The following is a 24,096-nucleotide window of genomic DNA, read 5'->3' as shown; positions in this document are numbered from 1 at the left end:
CAAGAGACCTTATATTGTAGGGAATCCTGGGAAATCACTGTGTTCAGAACAGTCATAATTCAACTTTAAGTGAGGACAGTTATTTCCTTCAAAGAGGCACTTGCATAGAGATTGCTTCTGGTCATCCATGAGTATGACCAGTCTCCCCCCGTTTATAGAGGGGTCACTGTTTACGCGTGTGTAAGAGGATGGAGGAGAAGGAACAGGAAAGGCTTCCTGCTGGGACCTCTTGCTGCTGCAGTGATACACCTTCCCAAAGCAGCCATGCATTTATTATACAAGAGGGAGAAGGGGGGACTAGGAGATCATGTGGATCACAGGATCCGATGGGCCTTTCTCCTTTTGCCATTATAGATGGAGCATGCTCTTTTAAAAAGAAAAATACTTATTTTAATGTTTGCAAAAATCCTTAGATGAATAATAATAACAGTTAATATTGAATATTGAACTTGTGCCAAGATAATTCAAGCTTGGAAAGTTTAAGCAGGTGGCCCTGGGTCAAATAACTAGTAAAGAGAAACACAAGAAATTAAACACAAGAAATTCTAGTTTCAAAGCCTATGCTTATTTTGGATTTGTTTGTTTTGTTTGTTTGTTTGTTTTATCTGTCCTTTCTCCTTTAAAGATGATCTCTATCTTTCCAAATGCTACCTCCAAATTCAAAAAACTCTATTCTTCTTCAATGGCATCATACCTCATCTTCTCTGTTAATCTTTGTAAGGACAGTGTCATAATGTTAATCCTTTTATAATCCGGCAGAATCTCAAAAATACGTGATGCTAAGTTTCAATTAGTGACTGACTGACTGACTAAATAAAATGATTGGATGGATGGATGGATGGATGGATGGATTAACACCTCTTACCCTTATTAATACAACAATGAGAGTCGGAAAACTAAGGGTTAAACATTCAGCTATAGAGCAGAATTTTGGTCTATTTGCACAAGCGTAATATCTGCAAGATTTTCATTAGTATTTTTTAATTTCTTTAGTTGATTTTACAGTTAAGCGTGGAAGTTAAAATTTATTTATGCCTCTCTACTTGAAACGTAGAGTTTATAAGAAATTTAAATTGCACATTTAACCACTTTGAAACAGCACATTTAAAATGTCATTATTTTAACTGGAATTGCAACTGATGTTATATAATAAAAACCAAATTTTTCATATATTGTATTAGAAAGTGCCACATTAAACGAGTTCTCAAAAGATAATAAATTGCTGTTTAATCCTCAGAAAACCTGGCAACTTCTGCCCTGCTATTCATTAAATGGTGCTTTAGAATATACAACACACTTTGAGAATTTTAATTTTGGCTTGTAACGCAGTATTAAGGTTTTTCTCCTGAAATGTGTTCAGTAGATAATATTAGGTCTTCCTCCAGCTTTTACTAGGGAGAAGATTAAGACCAGTGGGTGAAGATACAAGGCAGGGGACTGACACTGATAACAGAAGCAAGTTGATCATTTAGACAGCAGAGGACTGGGAGTAGGTGGCACATGTGATTCCTTAGGGCATAAAGTATGACAGACAATAGGCTTGAGGGGGGATAGAGAACCCTGTGCTCCTTATTATGGTGTAGGTGTCACCTATGTGGCACCATTGATATTAGGCATTGCCAGAGAGTCCAGTTTAGAGCCAAGAATGCCAGGCACTGACCATATGATCTCACTTATATGTGGAATCTAATAAAAAACAATAAAATAAAATTTAAAAGCTTATAGGAGTTCCGGTCAAGATGGCAGAGTAGGTAAACACTGTTCTTACTGCCTTTCATGACCACATCGAATTACAACTAAACTACAAAACAACCATCACTGAGACTCACCAAAAATATTGCTGAAGTCCTACACACAGAACACACAGGAGAAGTCACCTTGAGACTGACAGGAGGGGCAGAGACACAGAAAGGGCTGGTCCCACACCCACATGTGACCATTAAAAATCAGGAGGGCTATCTCGGCGGTGGAGGTTCCCCCCAGAGAAGCAAAGGGTCCCAGTCTCACCCCAGCCCGGGGTTCCAGTGCCAGGGAGAGAAGTCTTCATAACTCCTGGTTGTGAAAACCAGCAGAGATTGTGACTGAGACGGAGCGTGGCTGGAGTCACAGCTGCTCCTCTTAAAGGGACCGCACAAGGACTTACTCTGAGCCCCAGTGCTGGGATGCCACTTGGAAAGGCGGTAGGGACACATGGTAGGGAACTCAGTCATCTGGCTTCGGCATGGAGGCTGATGGGCAGCTTTCTCCCGGACAGAGGAACTGGTGGAGGCTGTTGTTTCTTTGTTGAGCCCAACCTCCTCCTAGCGTGCAGACGCAGGTGATCGCCATATCTGAGTCTCCACCATGTGTTGGCCACACCCTGCTGATTGCAGACCCCGCCCCACAGAATTGTTGGGCACACTGAAGCCGCTTCCAGTGGCTTTTTTATACAAACCGCCTGCCTTGGCTCCTGCTGCAGACTTTGAGTGTGCAGGACACACTCAAGCCAGACAAGCAGCATTTGGCTTGAGTGTGTCCTGTACCTCTGACTGAGCAGCCCTAAGCCGGCCCTAGTGACAGCCAGCCTTGGTTCATGGCTTGGCCTTTAGAGGTACTTCCAAGCATGGCAGCAGTGGCAGCCATCTGCAGATTTCTTTGTGTTTCCTGCCAGGTGGCCCCGGGTGGGGCACTGGCTGCAGCTGAACTTGACCTGCAGTGGATCCCCTCTCAGGCCGTTCTCAGACTGGCACCCCAGTGGCCAGCTTCAAAACAAGCTGGAGCATCATCCAGCTACCTATAAGAACAACACACCGAAGGGTTGGACTGGGCAGACACCGGAGTCCTACTGAGGCAGATCCTGCTCTATGGGGTCATCCCCTGCACAATAACTCCCCCACTATAGTCACAGCCAATTCTCACAACCAGTGAGCCCGAGTCAGTCCCTGTCATTGACATGCAAATAGCAACCAAAACTCAACTACAAGAGGAAGGCACACACACAACAGACACACCTGGAGTGCGTGGCTCAAGTGACCAGGAAGATTGGGCCACTGAGCCCCACTGCCCACCTACTACATAAGGTCATTCTACTAAGACTGGAAGACACAGCAGCCCTGCCAAATACATAGAATCAAATACAGGGAGGCAGCCAAACTGGGGAGACAAAGAAACATGTCCTAAATATAAGAACAGAACGAAGCTCCAGAAAAAGAACTAAACAAAATGGAGATAAGCAATCTATCAGACTCAGAGTTCTAAACACTGGTTACAAGGATGCTCAATAATCTCCTTATAACTTTAACAAAGAGATAGGAAACATGAAAATGGAGGCAGAAAACATGAAAAAGAACCAGTCAGAAATAAAGAACATTATAGGAGTCAATAGATTAGATGAAGCAGAGGATCAAACCAGCGATGTAGAAGACAAGGTGGCAGAAAACACCCAATCAGAACAGCAAAAAGAAAAAAGAATCCGAAAAACTGAGGAGAGTTTAAGGGATCACTGGGACAACATCGGGCATCCCAACATTCGCATTATAGGGGTACCTGAAGGAGAAGAGAGAGAGCAAGGAACTGAAAATCTATTTAAAGAAATAATGACAGAAAAGTCCCCTAACCTGGGGAAGGAAATAGATGTAGAAGCCCTGTAAGCTCAGAGAGTCCCAAACAAGACAAACCCAAAAGGCCCACACCAAGACACATCGTAATTAAAATGCCAAAGGTTAAAGACAGAGACTCTTAAAAGCAGAAAGAGAAAAGCAGTTAGCTACCCACAAGGGAGCCTCCATAAAACTGTCAGCTGATTTCTGAACAGAAACTTCTCAGGCCAGAAGGGATTGGCAGGAAATATTCAGTGATGCAAAGCAAGGACCTACAACCAAGATTGCTCTACCCAGCAAGCTATCATTTAGAATCTAAAGACAGATAAAGAACTTTCCAGACAAGAAAAAGCTAAAGGAGTTCATCACCACCAAACCAGTATTACAAGGATTCTTAGAAGGACTTAATAAAAAAAAATATGAATAAAATGGCAATAACTGCCTACCTATCAACAATTACTTTCAGTGGAAATGGATTAAATGTTCCAATTAAAACATAAGGGGGCTGAGTGGATAAGAAAACAAGACCCTTACATATGCTGCCTACAAGAGACACACTTCAGATCGAAAGACACACACAGGCTGAAAGTAAAGGGGTGGGAAAAGATAAGTCATCAAAATGGAAACAAACAAAAAGCTGTGGAAGTAATACTTATCTCAGACAAAATAGACTTTAAAACAAAGACTATAACAAGAGACAAAGAAGGACCTAGTAATCCCACTTCTAGGTATTTAGCCGAACAAACCCAAAATGCTACTTCAAGGGGACGTGCTCATCCATATGTTCATTTCAGCATTATTTACATAAGCCAAGATATGAAGGCAATCTCGGTGTCCCTGAATGGATGAATGGATAAAGAAGAGGTGGTACATATATACAATGGAATATTACTCAGCCATAAAAAAGAAGGAAATCTTGTCATCTGCGACAACATGGATGGATCTACAGGATACTGTGCTGAGTGTAGTAAGTCAGACAGTGAAAGACAAGTATCATATGATTTCACTTATAAGTGGAATCTAAAGAACAAAATAAACAAATGAAACGGGAACACATAGATACAGAGAACATTTTTGTGGTTGCCAGATGGGAGGGGGGTTGGGAGTGGGTGAAAAGGGAAGGGATTAAGAAGTACAAACTGGTTATTACACAGTCGTCATGGGGATGTAGGGTACAGCATAAGGAATATAGTCAATAACATCGTAATAACTATGTGTGGTGTAAGATGGGTACCAGATCTATCAGGGTGATAGATGGGAGGAGCGGTTGGGGACAGGGTGAAAAAGGTGAAGGGTTTAAGAAATACAAATTGGTAGTTACACAGTAGCATGGGATGTAAAGTATAGGGAATATAATCAATAATATGGTAACAACTATGTATAGTGCCAGGTGGTACAAGTCAGGGGGATCACTTCCTAAATTATATAATATTCACTTGAATTATATGCTATACACTTGAAACTAATATAAAATAATATTGAATGTCAACTCTAATCGAAAAATTAAAAAAGGGGGGAAGATGAATAATATTGTGATAGCATCGTACAATGTCAGATGGGTACTGGACTTACCATGGTGATCACATCTGTAGCACGGGGAATATAATCAATAATGTCATAATAATTTTGAATAGTGCTTGGTGGGTACTGTTCAATAATGATGTACGCCTGAAACTAATATAATACTGTATGTTAGCTATGTTTTAATAAAAATCTTAAAAAAAGAAATAAAAGGGGAAAAAAGCTTATAGATACAGAGAACAGATGGTTGGTGGCCGGGGATGGGGGGAGCCAAATGGATAAAGGGGGTCAAAAGGTACAACTTCCAGTTACAAGATAAGTCCTGGGATGTATGTAATGTACAGCATGGTGACTGTAGTTAACAATACTGTATTATATATCGGAAAGGTGCTAAGGGAGATCTTAACAGTTCTTATCATGAGAAAAAAAATTATGTATGGAGATTGATATTAACTAGACTACTTGTGGTGATCGTTTCACAATAAATACAAATATCAAATCATCATGTTGTACACTTGAAACTAACATAATGTTATACGAGTATGTCAATTATACCTCAATTAAATAAAACAAGAATGCTGGGCACTTTATGATGAGTCTGGGCAAGAGTCCTTACCATCTGATATGTATCTGTCTCACCTAAGCCTCACAACTACCCTCTCATATGATTATTATGCTCTGTGAACTGAGGCTCACAGAGGTTACGTACAATGACCAACGTCGCACCAGGGAGTGGTAGCTGTGCAATTCAGACTTCCATCTGGTATCCCCAAAGCTGTGCTTTGCCTCAAAGGTTTATTCTACAAAGTTCCCCTATACCCAGTTCTGCTATTCCATGAAGTGTGTTCTACGGAGATCCATTCTAGTACTGAGATGTACAAGTACACTGGCTGTTTCTTAGGTTGTCCAGAGAGTTTGCTGGGATAGATTCTGGGATGCAAGCCTATCTAAGAACACACACTGCATGTCTGTTCTGCCATTTTTGTGCTTGTTCTTTAATACTTGAGTACAGCAATTAGGGTAGGGGAATCATGAATCCTGAAACATTTGATGGATAATGTATCTGTATCTCATATAAACACCGAGCATGCAAAATAAATTGCTCCTAATGTGTTGCAAAATTGTAGGAAAAACTGTTTACATTAATTTATAAAAGGACACACACACATAAATGTTATTTGTCTTACAAATTATATACTAAATTGTTTCCTCATTCAAGAATAACTGTGAAGTAATTTATGTCTACAATACCTCATCTGAAACATATGGGTCAGATGTGCTTTGAATTCACAATTGTTTGGCTTTTAATAAAGTAGTAACAGTGCTACATTCCATGACACCTTCAAATGGTATGGGATGTAGTGTCTAATCAAATATTAATATTTCTGCTGTGAAATATTAGTATCAACATTACGTGGCATAAATAAGTTCTATGTAAAGCTTTACGTCACTTCAGGTGAAGTTTTGCTGCTAAATGAGTTTGCCACAAATTTATAAACAAACTTTTCAGAGTTTTTATTTGTTTTATTTCAGAATTGCAGATCAGGAGTTTTAGACTGGTATTTTCTTGAAAAACCCTAGTTCATACACATTTTTAAACATTGGACTCTGTCAGAAAATGTCCATGTTGGGGAGGAAAAAATATATGTATTTTTTTTACTCTTCTAGGTTCTTTGACTGGTCTAGTAATCAAATGAATATAAAACAGATTATCAAGAAGGAAAAAAAATCATTTCATATGCATGAGGGCTCCATAAGAATTTGAAGGCCCAAAGATAATTAGGCAATTGAGGCTTATATGCCATCCACGGCTTAAGAGAAGCGGGTAGGAGTCTAGGACTTGAAAGAGGAAGAAGGCAGCTCACACAGAGACGGAAAAGCAAATGGTTGGTAAGCAAGTGTTTGCCATGCTGTGCAGAGACAATGGGATACAGACCACTTGAGTCTGGGACCTGCCTATTTCCCCCAGCCCACCACACCTAGCTCACGTTTTTGTTCTTGTCTCTGACTATAGCTTTCTTCCTGGAATAGACCCTCTATCTAAATTCTTTTAGGCAACTAAGGGAGGCAGGGGTTGAGGGGTGTGGGTACAAAAGAAAACATTCTGAGTATTATATTTCTTACAAATAATCAGCTAAAATAATCCTCATGCCAAAGAGACATATTTTGGGGTGGCAAACCCAGCTTCCCTACACCCACTTCTCAAACTCCATCTTAGAGCAAGTAAACATTCATTCATCCATTTGTTTGTTCTTAACACATGTGACAACGTACAGAAAAAAAGCTAGTTACTTCCTCTGAAGCAATACTTGTGATTTAAGGCTGCTAAAATTACAAAGCTGGAGAAGTAATTCTTCCAGAACTCTTTCTGTATATCTCTTCTCCACTTTAAGCAGGTTTCCAATTGATGCTGACCCAGGGTTTCCGGGCTCAGTGGTGGCTTAGCTCTTGCTCAGCTCCCCAGGCCCATCTCTCATACAAGCCCCCAGGGTCCTCTTCTTTTCCTATGGAGAAGCACATTTGTGTTGTGCAGCCTTTGCAATACCCTAGCTACTCTACAAGCACCAGTTACAGGCGTACAAGAAACATTTGAGAGATGACCAAAATAAGGTTTAAAAAAGACACATAAAACAATTTGCTTCAGCTGGCAAATAGTGTAACTACTATCATGCAGGGTCTCAGCGCCCGCTCCCTGCACAGGAACGCAGGATATGGTGAGGCCAAAAAGGAACACCCACGGAGCCATAGGTAGGGGAGTCATACCACTGTATTCTCGCTGGAGGCTGGGATGGAGACACAGGAATCAGAGGCCACACGATTCGCAATCTGCCTTCTGCTTCTCTGCCAACCAACCAACCCCCTTGCTAGCGTAGCCACGGCAGTTATATTAGTGACTAATGGCTAACCGGTAACAGCTGATGGCTACCCAGCCACAGCTGATGGCCATCTACTACCTGAGCCAGCACCTTTCCACGTGAGGCTGAGAGCCTGGAAACTGCTCTCTGGGACTCGGTCCCCAGATCTGAACTTCACTTTCTCACACAGCTTCTAAATGGCTATTTCTTCTGATAACCCTCTTTTAAAATGGCTAAAAGACAAATGGCTTAATGCTTTATTGCTCCAGAATTTAGGGCTTTGGTCGTGGGGTGGGACTCCTTCAAATCATTCTGTGGATGCCCCCACCTGCCCACATTCAAGTTCCATCCTGCTTACCAAGGAATCACTGAGCCCAGGATGGAAAAGTGGAGCCCACAGGTGAGGACCAGGCAGAGGGACAAGAGGAAAAGAGTGTAAAACATGGTAAGGCTTTTTCTGGCTTTTACCGCCCACTGAGAGAAGATTTTAAAACATGTCAGCTAAACATGGCAAAGCAGGTCTGAAGAGGGGAAAAAATAGGACTATCACAGAGAAAAGGGTTATCCCTCCTGAGGACTGGTGGTGCCAGCAGCGTGTTCTCTGATAAGCCATTCCTTCACAGCCCAAATCACAGACACCACAAAGCAGCTCGTGCAGTGATGAGGAAGATGCCCACTGAGTCAGGAGACCGGCGCGTCAGCCGTAAGGAAAAGCCATTTATGTGAGGCTGTGCTGGCCAGGCATTTGGTGACTGGTGCCTGGGTATCTGGACAGCACGGCCAAGGTCAGCACTGGCAGGTCAGAGCAGATGACCTTGCGGCCCAAGGAGAACCCTCACGGCTGAACTGGTGGTCCTGTAGGCAGTGGAACAAAGCTTCCCCAGAGCTGTGGGTTATGCCCTAGGGTCAGCTCACTACTTACCCTGGTGAACCTGTGAGAAGAACCCTATGTGGCTGTTGGGAGAGGGGCAGCAGGGTTTGCCACTCCAGGGTAGGCTTTGGGGGACAGTGATTATTTTAAGCTGGTTATTTTTAAGGAATGAAAGATGCAGGACAACCTTTGACCTTCCCCCTAACTGCCTAGAAGAATTTAGATAGAGGACCAGCTCCAGAAAGGGAGATATTATCACAGGTAACTAACTATAATTGAATATGAACCAAGTGTGACAGACAGGGAGGAACCTCACAAGGCTCCTTTGATCAAAGTCCTCTCTGTGTCCCATTGTTAAAGATGGCCCAGCAGACACTAGTTTACCAAAGCTTTACTTTTCCATCTCCACGTGAATTGCCTTCCTGCCCATTGAAGTCCCAAACCACAACCCCCTTTTCCTTAGCTCAAGATGGCACATAGCTTCAACGGCCAGATCTGTTCTGAGGCCCCATATTCTTGTGGAACCCTTGTATGTACATACGTAACAATTTGGCCATTTTCTCTCCTGAATCTGTCTCATGTTAATTTGATTATCAGTGTAGCTAGAAGCATTCAGAAGGGTAGAAGGAAAATTAATTTTTCCTCCCCCACATGGAAAATAGCATTAAAAATAAAATCTTCCCCCAAGCCAGAAAAGCTCTCCACAAAGGTAGTAGAGACACACACACAAACAGTTTTTTTGTGAGTGAATAGGCATTAAACCAGAATGTGATGCACAATGCAGGCAGTCTGCTGAGAAATTGCAAAAACAGAAAGAAATCTCACCCCTTATATAGCCACACAGATAGAACCCATTACATACACGGTCTCAAGATAAACAATAAGTAGCCCTCAAGTAAGAGACCTTGACAGCACCATTTGTCACACATAGTTCATCCTTGACTCACATGGCAAATGGGGTGCCTGTGTTAGCTTCTTAGCTTTATCAAGCCAAGAAACAAAGTTCTTATATCTTTATGACAGAAGGTAGTTTTGTAATTTGAGGCAAGGAGCCTACCTACCCTCCCACAGAAACTGGGAGATTGGGGTGATATTTTTCTTGATGTTTACATTTCAAAGAGATGGCTCCCGGGTCCTTGAGAAAGGCATTCATGGGTTATCCCGCTGACAAAAGTCTTACCTAGTTTTCAAAAGGATTTACATACATTTCAAAGAGAAAGGAAATTACTTCTCATTACAAGTTTCCTAATGTAAAAGGTGTGAAGACAAAGAGGGAGAGGAAATGCAACAGGGAGTATGAAGCCTCTTATTTTTCATTTTGCTTTATCCTTCCACACCCCACCCCCACGCACTCTGATTTCTGCTGGTCTTCTGACCCTGAGGCCTTAGTCTGCAATTTTAAAGCTCTGCGGGATGTTCTGCTAGTCAGTTCAGAGCAGTGTATGAGAGTGACAGCCAACCGTGAGCATCAGTCACCTGAGCAAAGGGAGTAAAACACGTGTTCCCAGGACCCGAGCAGAGAACCACAGTCAGATCTCAGGGGTGGAGCTGGAAAGGGCAAGCTCACAAGCCCTCCAGAAGATTTGGGTGCTCTCTACAGATGGGACTCTGCCTTAGACCCCAGTATCCATTTTCGCAAGGGGATGGATACCTGCACACATGGCGAGACCTGACAATTTTCCATAGGCCACGCAGACTTGAGTAGTGGGAAGAAATGATCATTTAGAACCTCAAATTTTCATTTTCCCGCCTCCAAAACCAGATGTCTCTGAGAGCATTGCGTGTGGTTTTCTCTGCCACCTCTTCCTCCCATCTGTTCATGGTCATCTTTCTCCCGCTTTAAACAAAGGAAAGGCATAAAAAGGAGGGCTGCATATTTATGATTGTTCAAACTCCACCCCACACCCCCAACCCAGTAAGCTTTCAGTAAAAATATGTGCTGTTAACAAAATTCCATCAAATAAATTCGAAGATCTAATTGGCTTATGAAGGAATTCATGAACTGGGTAGTGAGGAGTTGTGCAAAATGGAAGGTTTTTATATTAGCAAAAGAAAAGAAAGTATTGTTAGAGGCCAGGTCCCCTTATTTTGGGGGAAGGACCAGCAGGGTTTTATCATGCAGGTTACCTAACTACCGCTAATCACAAAATGTCAGATTGACTGTCTACAGGTCACAGTGCTAAGAAAGACTGAAATTAGAATTAAGTTTTCATTTGCTCTAGCAGGGGCTGATGACTCCATTTTTGTCCTGTTCTTTCTTTAACGGGACAAATAGAAGAAAGAGATGAAAGAACGGAAAGGGAAAGGGGAGGAGAGGAGAAGTAAAGCAAACATCTTAACTACCATGAATCTTAACATGATGTCTTCTTCCTGGTTGGGTGGGGAGAAGGGGCTGCAGTGGAGACAACTCATGAAGAAATCACTCCTGAGGGAAAGTCCTGGAGCCCCTAAGTCATTAGAACTTGGCCAAGAAGTACTAATGTTGCAGAATCCAAGACCGGAAAGAACCCAAGCGGCACTCAGAGAGTTAGGAGAGTCAGCTTTATTACGCCGGCAGGCTCAGCTGGATTTTTCTCAAAAGACTGAGCCCCTAGCAAGGTTCTGAGCAATTTTTATGGGTTGGGGACTTCCTTGAGTTGGGGAAGGGGTAGGTGTCGTCTGGTAATTGGCTCGGGGTGTGGCTTGGAGGGGGTTATGCGGAAGTGGGCTGGGGCTTAGGCTGGGGACCTCTCTCTCCGCTCGGGCCACCATTTTAGGTCAGTTCCACGTGGCAGGAAACCATTTTAAGGTCAGTTTCCCCATCACTAACGTATCTTCTTTAATTGTGACAAACACATGGTGAAGGCTCCATCTATCTTAGAATTCAAAAGACTGGGGGGAAAATAGATGTTTTCTGACCAAAAACCAAACCCAAATGAACAAACAAAAGACCCTGCTTTTGTCTGGCTGATGGGTCTGACACGAGAACTGGCTTTGGCTAACCTACGGAAAATGAGTGAGGAAAAGAAAAAGGCGTCAACACATGCAAGAAACATCCATGCTGCTGCCCAGAGACTACCTTCAAATCACTCAGGAGAAATCTCTTAAGAGGTTCTAATAATAGGATTTCTATATCCTGGGTGGGAGTCATGCAGATGGCCTCCTCTTGTGGAGAATAGGGGCTGAAAGAGCCGCTCTTCATTTTCAGGTATTTACCTAAGAGGTCTTATATTTGATACTCCTTATTTTAACTTTCCATTTCCCCTTTGACTACGGTGTTCCCGGCACCCACTAGACCTTGTCAAGGGAGTTTCTCCCTCTTGTGAGCAGAATCTCTAATATTTATAACAAGCACCTCTTCATGCTGCATATTCTCCAAGTAACAAGACCAGCTTTTCTTGGTATTTCTCTAGTCCAGGAGCACCCCAAATCTTTCATAAGCACGCACTGTGCTACTGGTGTGTTTCATGCCTGTGCTCTCAAAGCAAGAAGAAAATGAAAATCTCCCTATTGTGTCCCTCTGTCAACCATGTCATTCCTCAGATGTGGAAACACTGAAGCATCAGTTAGCTTTGCTTCTGGAATGGGGGCCCAAATATCCCTTTCAGAGGCCTGTTTTATGGAAGCAGTTTAGAAATCTATTTTCTTTTAAGCAATGTGCCAGGCCCTCCCCTGGCACTGGTACAAACCTGGCAAAAAAGGGGGAACCTAGACATTTGAACTCTCGTGCGTGACCCCACCACGTTTGCATTCTGAGCCCTGCATTTCTCCCAGTGTGCTGTGGGACCTCCTGCCATCTGTTGTCTCGCTCTGAGCTAGCCCTGTAGGGCCACCACCTGTTGTCTGCCAGGTGTACACTGGGATTGAGTGTCAGAGGGTCCCGACTCTCCCTCAGCCCCAGAAGGGGCACCTGTCCCTGCCATATGTGGGCTCTTCCTCTGGCTGAATACCCACTGCTCTTGACTGGACTTTCTCCTTCCCATTGCATGTAAACTGTGACACCAAACTCAAATATTCCTTCTGTAGTTAAAACGAAGCTAGCCCTGTTCTTTCTTATTTCTATAAAACCATCGTGATGTCTGTAGCCTGGTCTTTTACTTTATGCAAACGTATTTTGTGGTCTTCATGAATATTTTTTTTATCAACTACACTTCACCCAAGAATGCACTGACTGAATAAATACAGAAACAGTCAATTTTGAACTATAATTAGAAAACTTTTTTTTTCCTTGACTGGCACAAGCAGGAAAACAAGATCGTGTCCCACGTGAGTGAGTGAGGGTGTCACAGGGCATGGCTGGGAGAACCTGTCCCGTGGAAAAGAGAAAAAAGAACTTCAGCTAACAACATAAGTAGGGAAAGTCAAAAGAAAAGTAGGGTTTGACACAAGAGAGAAAGAGGAAAGGAAGGAGAGGAAGGCTGAGGGAGACGCGAGGGGGAGACAGATGAACCTGCCATGGAACTAGGAGGAAAAACCAAAGCTACTTGGACATAGGACAATGTTAAGCCTAGAGTAGACTCTCAGTAGATAGAACCAGTGTTGGCTAGCTGTTATCCTTATAACCAGAAACTCAACATGTGAGCCATGTCTTTTTCACCGTTGCCCTTTCACTCATTAAGATATTGTAGAAATAACCAACTGGGGGCTAATAAATAAAGAAAACTTAGAGTTAATGGGCCTTGAGAGAGCCTAAGGCCTTCTCCTTCAAAGCAAAGTACTAAATTTTGTCACTAATTTTGACCAGAGGATCGTTTCCACCCCCCACCCACCTTACTCTTTCTTTTTAACTGTTCACTTCTGGTTTCATAGGACTGCAACTATGGGAAGACTCTCTTGTCCTGTTAAAGACAGTTCAGACATATTGGTTCTCTGTCATGGACAGTCTGGTTGCTTCTCCCACATCTCCTTCCTCTCCTTTTGGCAAGCTGCCTGACTTTCGGAAACATATCCTCTGCCTGGCACCAAATATGCTGCCAGGGAAGCAGACATGCCCCACTTATAAGGTCAGGGCACTTGATGAGGCCTCCACTAACCCACACACCCTTGCTGAAGTTCCTGGTTCAGAAGCAGGAAAGGAGCACAATATAGGTAAATGTGGCCCCAGGTGAGAACCCCATCTTTGTACTGAATAGCTCTGGGCATCGGAGCCATCGTGTGACCATTGGAAAAGCCTGCTGTAGAAGGAAACTAATGCCAGAGCAAACAGAAATGAGAGAAGCAAAGAATCAGGGTCTTTTATGACAACTGAGTCACTGCAGTAAACCAACCGAAACCTACTGAGCTCCTCTCTGGTAGTGAACTGAGCCAGCAAATTCCCTCTAGCGTTTAAACACTAAAGTTGGGTTTTTCTGTTATTCGCAAGTAGATGCATCCTAAAAGATTCACAGCATATTTTACAAGGAGGGAATGGCTGTTTTATAATCAAATTACATTTGAACAAGCTAGTAGAGTGCTGAAAACAACATATTTGAGTTTTAAATACTTTTTGCGGCTGGCCGTACTTAGCAGCGAAGTACTTACCATACTAATAACTGCTGTTTGGCTTCAGGTTGTTTTTGCAAGAAAAGTGGCAAGCTGTGTAAGTCAGTTTTTTTCTGTAATTAGTAAGGGAGGCTCCAGGATGCTATAATTGCTATTCTACGGAAGTCAATTAGTGTGGGGTTAATACCAGATGAATAAGAACGATAACACTTGGCAAATAAAAGGTACAGTAAAACAATGTCTATAATAGTGCATTCGTTTTATTGACGGCAGAAGAAAAAATTCTTTCACTTGTAAAAGGTACTTGCTTTATTTAACTCAGTATTTTTCCCATCCTTTGTGTGAAATGAATTCTCCCCCTAAAATCTGCTTTTTCGTTCTCTAAACAATAAGATCCGCCGTGGCAGCCTCTTCTTCTGAAGGAAAAGCAGGTTTATCAACAGGCTTTGACCAGGATGTTTCAGTCAATGGCTCCTTTCTTCACAAAGACTCTATTTAAAAGAGAGAGGAAGAAAGTGAAATGGGACCCTCACATGGACTTTTCCATACTCAAGATACACTTCTGCTGAAACTTATCTGTAAATGTGAAGGGCTTGCACGAATATCAATGGATCTCAAGTAGAACAAATCGGACACTGCTGTCTAATTTATAAAGATAATTTCTATAAAGCAATATGGAAACCAATAAAGCACAATCTTTTAAAATAATGTTTTCTTTTAAATTCTTAAAGTACATCTCTGTCATTGTTAGTCCCCTTATTGCTAGCACGTTGATTTCAGGAATTTCGAGTCACTGCATAGTTTTGAACAGACAATGACCTAAACAAGAGGCAGTGTACCAGTGAACCACATCCAGTCCCATCCTACCCACCTCCATTTCCTCTCTGAACATCTCTGAACTGGTTTAGTTCACAAAGGTCATTTATTTTGATCTGTCACCTCCCCTGCCTGTTCTCTGCCCTTATCAGGTACCAGTATAGTTGAAACACTTTGGGTGGTGACAACGAAAAGAGCTGAGAGAGGTGGTGAGAGAAGGCTTGTTTGCTCCGGTTCTGTTTGAGCTTCGTGCATGAAAGGATGCCTGGGCAGAGACAAGTAGAGTTCCCTTGGCTGCACACAAACAGCTCATAAGTCTTCCAAAGTATATAGTGTTCTGCTTAGAAAATAAAGAGCTTTGGGTAAGATCATCCTCACGAGATAGCTGTCACTGTAATGGCTATCTTTATAGTGACCATTTCCCTGATCTTGATTTGAAAAATTCTGCAAAGGGGATGCTGGAACAGATTGTCAAAACATTTTTTTTCACACCTAAAAAGGTATCTTTTATCAGCTAAAAATGGTGTTAAAACCTTAGAAAATAAACAAAGTTGTGCTATTTATATAGTAGTTCATGCTTAGCTATAGGTTTCAAGGTCTCTGGTTAATATGTGAAACTGTGAAGATGACTCTTTCATCAAACCAACAAGAAACTAGAAACGAAGGTCAAAGTGAGTCAACATTTATTAAACCACTTTACATGCTGAGCTTTAACCTCTATGGCACTAGGGGGCCTCGTGCTGACATGTGTCACAAACTTCCTACACAGGTCTGCCCGCCATTTCTCTTTCACAGCAGGACACGAACCTCTAACCTCCTCACGTGGACCACTGCAATAGCTTCTTAGGTGCTTTCCGTCCTGGTGCTGTCATCCATCCTACATCTAACAGCAGTATTCTTAAGAGTAATTTTGATCATATCACTCTTATTTAGAAGTTCACGATAGCATCGAACACATCAAACTCTTAATGTGTCTAAAGCCATATTCTTCTACTACGACCAAGAAATATGTTTAACACCCACTGTTTTGGTTTATATACTCTACTGTCACCACTGAAAGTCGCTTGTGGTGGACTCTGCTTCTTCCCCTCCAGGGCCTTCAGAATGTCTCTACCCCACCATGAAAATGAAGCTTAAAATTCTTTTCTGAGTGTGACCCTGCTACTGGTGTCTAGTTCCCATAACTCCAACCACATCAGAAACCTCTTCAAATGCACATAGTTTTGGTCAGTTGCACGGGTTAAAGAGCTATGAATAATTTCTGTATCCACGTCTGCTTACATTTCTAAGTTGTCTGTAAAAATTATGATGAGTCCAAAACCAGAAGTTTGTCGTTTTGGGTCCTGTCTCCCCCAAAGGCTTGGCTCTGACTTGCCACCACCTTTTCTCAGACGTGGTCCTATTTCCCCATCCTGCTCTCTGAGGCCCCTTCTCTCACCCAGCCCTGACTCCCATGTATCTCCTGCTTTTGTTGTCCTGAGTACCAGGCCCAAGTAGAATCCAATCCCTCTCCACCTCTGGGGAATATAGGAGTATATGAGGTGGGGTGGTGATGGTGGGGGCATCGGGACCTTTGGCCTTATTTTAAAACCTTGCTTTAAACAATTTAAAAGACCTCAGAAAGCAAAGAGAGAAGTCTGTTTCATTCACCTTAAAAAAGATTTAATTATAAGTACACTGAGCTTATTTTAAGAGTGTTTTACTTTTCTACTTAAGTGTTTAAGAGTGTCTTACATCGGTTTACTTAACAGCCCTGTAGTAAGCACAAAGAAAAGCTAATGATAAGAGGAAAACGGAGCTACACTGGCTTCCTCAGGCAAATCAGAAGTAAGTAGTATTAGGCTTCTGCTCCAAGCCCATGACACATTAGGAGCTAAGGGCTAGAAAATAAAACATTCCTTCACTTAGAGACGACAACTAGTTTTTAACCAAGGGGAAGCTGAAGGAGATCTAAGACTCTGGGACAGTGCTGTCCCGCAGAAATATACTGTGAGACACGTATAACTTTTTCTAGCAGTCGCATTAAAAAAGTAAAAGTAAATAGGAAAAATGAATTTTAGTAACATATTTTATTTAACCCAATCTGTCTAAAATATTATCATTTCAATATGATCAATAAAAACTGAGATATTTTACTTTTTTTTTTTTTAAACCAAGTCTTTGAAATCTGGTATGCATTTTTCATTTACAGCATATCTCAATTCAGGCTAGCTGTATTTCCAGTGCTAAATGGCCACAGCTGATTTAAAAAATTAAGTCACTTAGCAGGGGAAAAATACAATGTGGATAACAGCCCTAGCAGAATGAATAGCTGAAATGAGGAATTGAGAACAATTTCTTCAAAATTCTCAATGGTCTTGCTATTGAGAAGAAGGGACTGAGAAAACAGATACGGTTGAGTCTAACACTATCTTTAGGGTGATATATACAACAAAAGTTGTAATGGGAAAACTCTGATTATTAAAATAATATATTCAAAATCCCCGGCACAATGAAAAAAAATAGAAATGGTACCAAGCATGCCAAAAAGTGGTTCTTTTCAAAAACATATTAAGAAATAAGGTCTTTGTGCATCAAAACAAGGTGCCTTAGATTGGTCCCATCATTTCCACATGTTTTAGGTATATTTCTCTTCCTTCCAATTGAAGATGATTCAGATAGCAACTCTCTCTCTAAACTTTAAGAACAAAACTGTCTGGATTGATAGCCTAGGGTCCCAAAATTACATCTCAATAAACAATCATGTTCTCTTCATCCAATTCCTGAAGATATACTGTGAAACATTTCCTCTCTCTTAAAAAGTAAAGACATTAATTTAAAAATATGAAACACACTCAGTTATTCAGGTTAGTCCTTTGTTTTCTTTTATCTTTCTCCCACTTTCACATTTACAGTCATTTTACTGATCGGCATCACGCCCAGTAGGAGAAAGTAGGTCAGTATAGAGAAAAAAGGGGATTAAGGATAGCATTTGTGGAGAACGGTTTGGTCGATAATAGTTTGTAACTATGGCTTAATCTTAAATACTTTGTAAGTGCAAGTTTTAAAACATCAGTTTTTTCTGTTAAATTATTATGAAATAGTAATAAATGGACTTACTTATTTAACATGAATAGCATCTTTCAATGTCAACTTTACCTTCTCACATTAGTTCCGAGCCCGGGGTGGTTGGTAAAACTGCTGGGTTGGCCGTGTGGATCGTCTGGGCTGGCCATCACCTCCTCTACGGAACTCAAGAGTTTGGTCATAGGTGCCTTCTTCCTCCTGTTTGCAGAAAGTAGTGATTTAACATGTTCAAAATAGCTCCGAGTTTTCTAAGGTAAAAACATTTTATGGTCCCCATTTTGATATACCCTCTTAAGTTGCCCTATGATTCACATCTGTCACCTTTTATAACAGAGGGAGGCAAGGGGAAGGAAAACAAAAACCAAAAACCAAAAAACAAGGAACCTCTTTTGGTCCTAGGTAATAGAATAAAATTCATAGTGCTAATATTAGAATCAAATTTAATTCTAGAAAAGGGAATTATTTCCATGTAATAGCATGATCGTCTCTTCAAATGAATTGACACAGTGTGGTGAAAACACAGGAAACCAAGGATTGCAATAAAAATGTTCTGGCATATTTGGGCTTCTAAATATTTCTAGGTATTTATCATGGAAAGGGGTTTTGGTAAGATATGGAAAACGGGTTGAAGAGCCAGAGAACGTTCACCAGCTGTCTGTCCTCATCTGATGAAACCTCCAAGATCCTTAAGAACCTTACATCTAGAGACAGGAAAAAATAATGGATTGGAATGAGGAGCGAAATACAATTTACATATAAAGAAAGCTTCATGCAAGACATAGCAATCACCACAGTAAGACACAAACTATTTTCTTCTCATTTTCTTTCTTACTGAGGGGGTAGATCGGCCAGCTCAAGGCAGAGCAGGGAAAATTAGGATAAGCAGATTAAAAAGCAGAAAGAATATAGTTAATTATAATATTTGAGAAGGACTTAGAAGCAACAGAAATGTAGCCAAAAGCCACACTGGTTTCTTACTGAGTGCTGCCATCCTGTCATTTTAGTGTTTTTAAATTAATGCAGCTATGAAGTATGTTCCCTTTTGGAGACACAAGAAAATTGGCTCTCAGTTTTGTTTATGGAAAGAAACAGCATCTATTTCAAAAGCAGAGTTTAAATTCCAACTGAATTATCAGAGCACAATAATTTGCATGATTTTGGAAATTTATCCTATTTCTTCCTCCTCCTCTCTTTGTATTACAATCTTCTTTCCCAAAAGATGTAGGACGTTAAGTGAAAGACTGAGTTCTGTCTTTACATTTTACAGAACCAACGACTGCGGTTGTACCTGGTGGGAGCAGAAAGATGCTAAGGTAATTTGGTCAAGTCCCATTATTTAGAAATGATATTTAATATTTAATGACTCTCATTAGGCATCCTCCACAGTATTTTTAAGAAACAACCATTATTTCCATTTTATATAAAGTACACTGAGGCCCAGGAGTTTTGTGACTTTGCCTTAACACTTCAAAGGCAAACTTGAGGTTTTATTCAAAGACTGCTGCTTAAATCTTTAAGTCTCAGTCTGCATGTCAAAGAAATAAACCAATAGCCCAAAATTAATGATCAACCTTAAGGGGCCTTCATCACCTAAATAAGAGAATGGAGAAATCTGGCATACCTGGCATAACTGAATAACTATATTTTAGAGACAATCTTCCAGATTAGCTCTCGTTTCATTAACAATGAATCTCAAAATGGTTACAAGTGTCAGATACTCTGTCTATAATTTAGTAAAGCAATTACAATGCAGGAAGAAAAATTAAAAAGTGTCCAGGACAGAAGAGAATTAGTTTTTATTATTCTGGTCACTGTTCTGAATGATTATCAAATATTATAGCTAAATTTGAAAAGGAGCTATTTAATTTTATGAAATATGACATTTGAAGATTTGCATATTAACTAAGGATGAAAATATGTATATGTATGTATGTGTGTGTGTATATATATATATATATATATATATATATATTTGGTACTGTAAGTGATGAAGCAATTTTCTCAGGAAGTAAAACAGAATGTTATTTTTCTCCATACTCAGCTGCAGAACTAGCTAGAAGACATATAGAAATCGATGCTTTATCAATAAAATGCACTGTTAAAGGTAGGACAGTACATTTGCTGAGTGAGTGAGCTGGTTTTACATAATAAATGTGACACCGCTATTTGAAAAGCTGACTCTCCTGTGTTGAAAAGATTCACAGACTATACTAGCCAGAGCCAATTAAATGGTGTTCCAGAAGTGACCGGTCATGAGACTTCTTTCTCGTTATTTGATGTCTTCACTATTTTTTTAAAACAAAGTGGAAGCAAAAAATAAAAATGATTCTGACAACTGGGTTTTCAGTTATTGTCACAGGCGCAATCTTTATGTTTTAACTTTTAAATATTCTTCCTGCAGAGTCACTGAGGGCACACCTGGTTTCCCACAAAAAACCACTTGCTGGAGTCTATAGCTAGCAATTTCTAGCACTGACTGGGAAACTCTTTCCATATATAAAACACACAGCTCAGTTTAATCCTTCAGTTTATTTGGAGTCATCTTTGAGTGAAATGTATACCTTGTTTTTCTAGCCTATCTTCTTCCTTTAGGTTTTATTACTCTGTAACATCAGATTTAAAACTAAAAAAAAATTAGTTCATGAGCATATTGTAAAAGACCTAACACAATGTTTCAGCTGGCACAGTCCTGGCAGGCCATGGAGAGTCTGTCCCCCTAGATTTGACAGACGAAGAATCTCTAAGCCCAGAGAGGTGACATGATTTCCCCAAGCCACAGAGCTCATTGCAGGAAAAGTCCAGACCAGGCCGACTTGGTTTCTGACTCTCACACAAGGGTCCTTAAAAGATTTGTGACAAATTTTAGAAAATGAAAGTGACTGATATCAACTTCACCTAAGCTTTTGAAATTTAGAACAATTTTATTGGGACTCAGATTTTTGCTCACCTGAGCCATGCTATTAGATTAAAACCTGGTTTTAAAATACTAAATCACTAATGTTTAAGATGTGCCCTCTTTTCATGCCAGTATTTACTAGTCTATTGTTCCTTTTAATGAAAAAGATACAAAATGCAATAATTGTGACATCAAGTGCGAATGAAGTGGCATTTTGAAAAAAAGTCACAGCACCGATGCAAAAAGGAGATGCACAATCATCTATAAAACACATTTGACAGGCCACAATTATATCTTTCCTGCATATCATCTTTGTCTTTCCTTAGCGCATACTGTATCTGGAGTGAGAATACTGACAAATACACATTCCCTCATTCATAAATGCGCGGTTAGGAAAGCTCATCATAAATCAGTCACCTGGGCCTCGAATATACTTCAGTAGGAAATGTGAAACACATTTAAATAGAAGTCAGGTTCTCTGTTCCACAAATAATAAGGTGAAGAGCAGCTAAGCATACAAACTAGTACACTCAAGAAGGTGCCAGATCAGTGATTCTCAAGTGGGAGTGATTTTGCTCCCCAGGGGGGCATTAGCCAATGTCTGGAGACAGTTTTGGTTGTCAGATCTGAGGGGTGCTATTGGATCGAGTGAATCTGGAGACATTTTTAGTTGTTACAAACTGAGGGAGTGGGGATGGGGGGAGTTGTTACTGCATCTAGTGGGTAGAGGCCAAGGGTGCAGCTAAACACCCTACAATGCACAGGACAAGTCACACAACAGAGAATTATTCAGTCCTAATGCCACCAGCGCCACCAAAGCTGAGAAATCCTGGGCTGCGCATATGAAGGAGGAGAAAACTACCATCTCCTAAGTGCTGGGGCAGCCTGGAAAATCATTCTGACATTCAGGACATTTCCGTTTGCCACCCTTCTCCTTTTTTGTTTGGGACATGTCTCCTTCTGCCTCTGCTCTATGGCCTAAATGCTGACCCAACTCTCTATGGAACTTCTGTGGGGGGCTCTGTTTGCTGACATACTGCTTCCCTCGGCTCTAGCTACACGTTTACATTAACTTACTGAATTGCCTTATCTTCTATTACCATTCCTTCAGCATTTTCCCACAGCCGTAATTTCAGGACCCAACAAGATTATTTGGTTGGTCAAAGTGAGGGGTGGAGGGTGGAGATGGCAATTCTCTTCATAAAGAAAGTAGAAAAACTTATTAATACTGTCACCTGTCCTTTAATAGCTATTTTGTCTGTAGTTCCATAAAATTCCTTTGGTCAGTTCCTTCCCACAGAATTTGTACAGCGGTCACAAAAACAAGCCAGCATGTAAAATGTATAAACACATTCATTCACATATAAAGCACTCACTCTATGAATTTCAAGCCACCTTCTTGCTGCCTGGTTAGCTTATGGAGTCAGTTTATAGAAATATGAATTAATTTTAATATAAGACCTAAGCAATTGTTTTAAAGACAAACCTGCTTTCCCAAATCATCAATAAAGGCAAAACTATGAGGACAGCAGAAACGTCTGTGATAGCCAAGGGCTGGGGGGGGGGGGGGGGGACAGAGGGATGAACAGAGAGAGCACAGAGGATTTTCAGGACAGTGAAACTATTTTGTATGATACGATCACGTTATTATACTTTTTCCAAACCCAAAGAATACACAACATCAAGAGTGAACCTTAATGTAATCTGTGGACTCTGGGCAATAGTGATGTGTCACGGTAGTTTCATCAATTGTAATAAATGTACCCTCTGTTGGGGGTGGTGGACAATGGGGGAGGCTGTGCATAGGGGTGGTGAGGTGGGGGTGTATGGAAAACTTCTGTACCTTCCTCTCAGTTTTCCTGGGAATCTAAAAGTGCTCTAAAAACTAAAGTCTATTAAAAAACAGACTGTAAAATAGGTCAGTGGAATACTTTGGGTCTCGTATAGTGCTGAGGGTATGGTAGGTCCTTAATAGTGTATGGAATATTTTTGACCTGCCTTATTAAAAGGACACCTCTCGATCCATTCAGATTCTTCCTGTGGTTATCAGTGATATCAAATCTCATAATCAGAATATAAAAATTCAATTTCTTTCATCTTTGGGATGCCATGAGGATTAATTAATGGGTGAAAAACACTTTGAAGATTGAGCTTCCTGAACTGGCTCTAAGCTGTGTTTAATTTGGATGATACCTTGTATATTAGAAACATTTCCTCTTGGTCCTCACTGGAAAACTTTGATTTTACTTGGCAGTCCAAATAATGAAATACAGTATCTCTGTCCCATTCAAAAATAAAACCCCAAAAATCATGTAGCGGACTCCAAAAGTAGAACTTAAAATATTTTTAAAAGATCTATTTTAGATCAATTATACTAATATTCTATTCTGTTAGAGTAACTGAAAATTGAAAGTAAAAGCTGAGTCAGCCTTTAATCTCTGAAAATTATGGATAACATTTGTGCCCACAGGAGTCATGTATTATGATCAACATTAAATCTTGGTTTACTAATTATCCTTGTTTGAGAAATACTATGTTCTAATTCAATATTTACAGCTCTACCACAAAATAACCGGGCCTGTGGTAGGTTGGCACCACAGCCTACAAAAGAGGAAGTTTCTGTAAAGAGCAGTCAGTCCAAATAACCAAGAAGCTATGATTTGCTCAAGTAATTAGCACCATAACTTGAGCTGGAAGACACACAAGGCTTCTGATTCACAGTCCCATCCGCCCTCCACGATGCTTTTGAGTCACGAAGGTGAGGAAGACACATGAAACCAGTCTTAGAATTGGAAGGCAAATCAATAACCTAATTGAGCAGATTTAAACTTAGAAAAATATTATTAATATTGTTACCTATTTTGGGGGCGTACATGTGGCACTCTTCTTCCAAGTGAAATTTTATATAGAATTCGAATATGAAGAGATGGGCTCAGGTGAAAGCGGCTGGTTTTACACGTGCGTGAGCAGTGCCCCGGCCTCTCTCTCCCTTAGTGCCTTTAGGCGCCATAACCTCTAAATCACAAAAATTAA

General features: G+C 40.8%; 1 protein-coding gene across 6 annotated transcripts in view; it reads right to left on the bottom strand.

Annotated features, from left to right (window-relative positions):
* Window positions 1-14,525: 14,525 nt before the first annotated feature.
* TDRD3 (tudor domain containing 3) overlaps window positions 14,526-24,096 on the bottom strand; it is a 133,981-nt gene continuing 124,410 nt past the window's right edge. For all 6 annotated transcript variants that reach the window (XM_074329351.1, XM_074329352.1, XM_019750792.2 and 3 more), the window contains 2 exons: window positions 18,240-18,365; window positions 14,526-14,776 (listed from right to left, as the gene is read on the bottom strand). In XM_074329351.1, the coding sequence (XP_074185452.1) occupies window positions 14,746-14,776; window positions 18,240-18,365 (157 nt within the window). In that variant the 3' untranslated portion in view covers window positions 14,526-14,745. The remainder of the gene's footprint in view (window positions 14,777-18,239; window positions 18,366-24,096) is intronic.

Source organism: Rhinolophus sinicus, linkage group LG04 (assembly GCF_036562045.2).
Source record: "Rhinolophus sinicus isolate RSC01 linkage group LG04, ASM3656204v1, whole genome shotgun sequence".
NCBI classification, from domain to species: Eukaryota; Metazoa; Chordata; class Mammalia; order Chiroptera; family Rhinolophidae; genus Rhinolophus; species Rhinolophus sinicus.
This window is presented reverse-complemented; position numbering and strand designations above follow the sequence as displayed.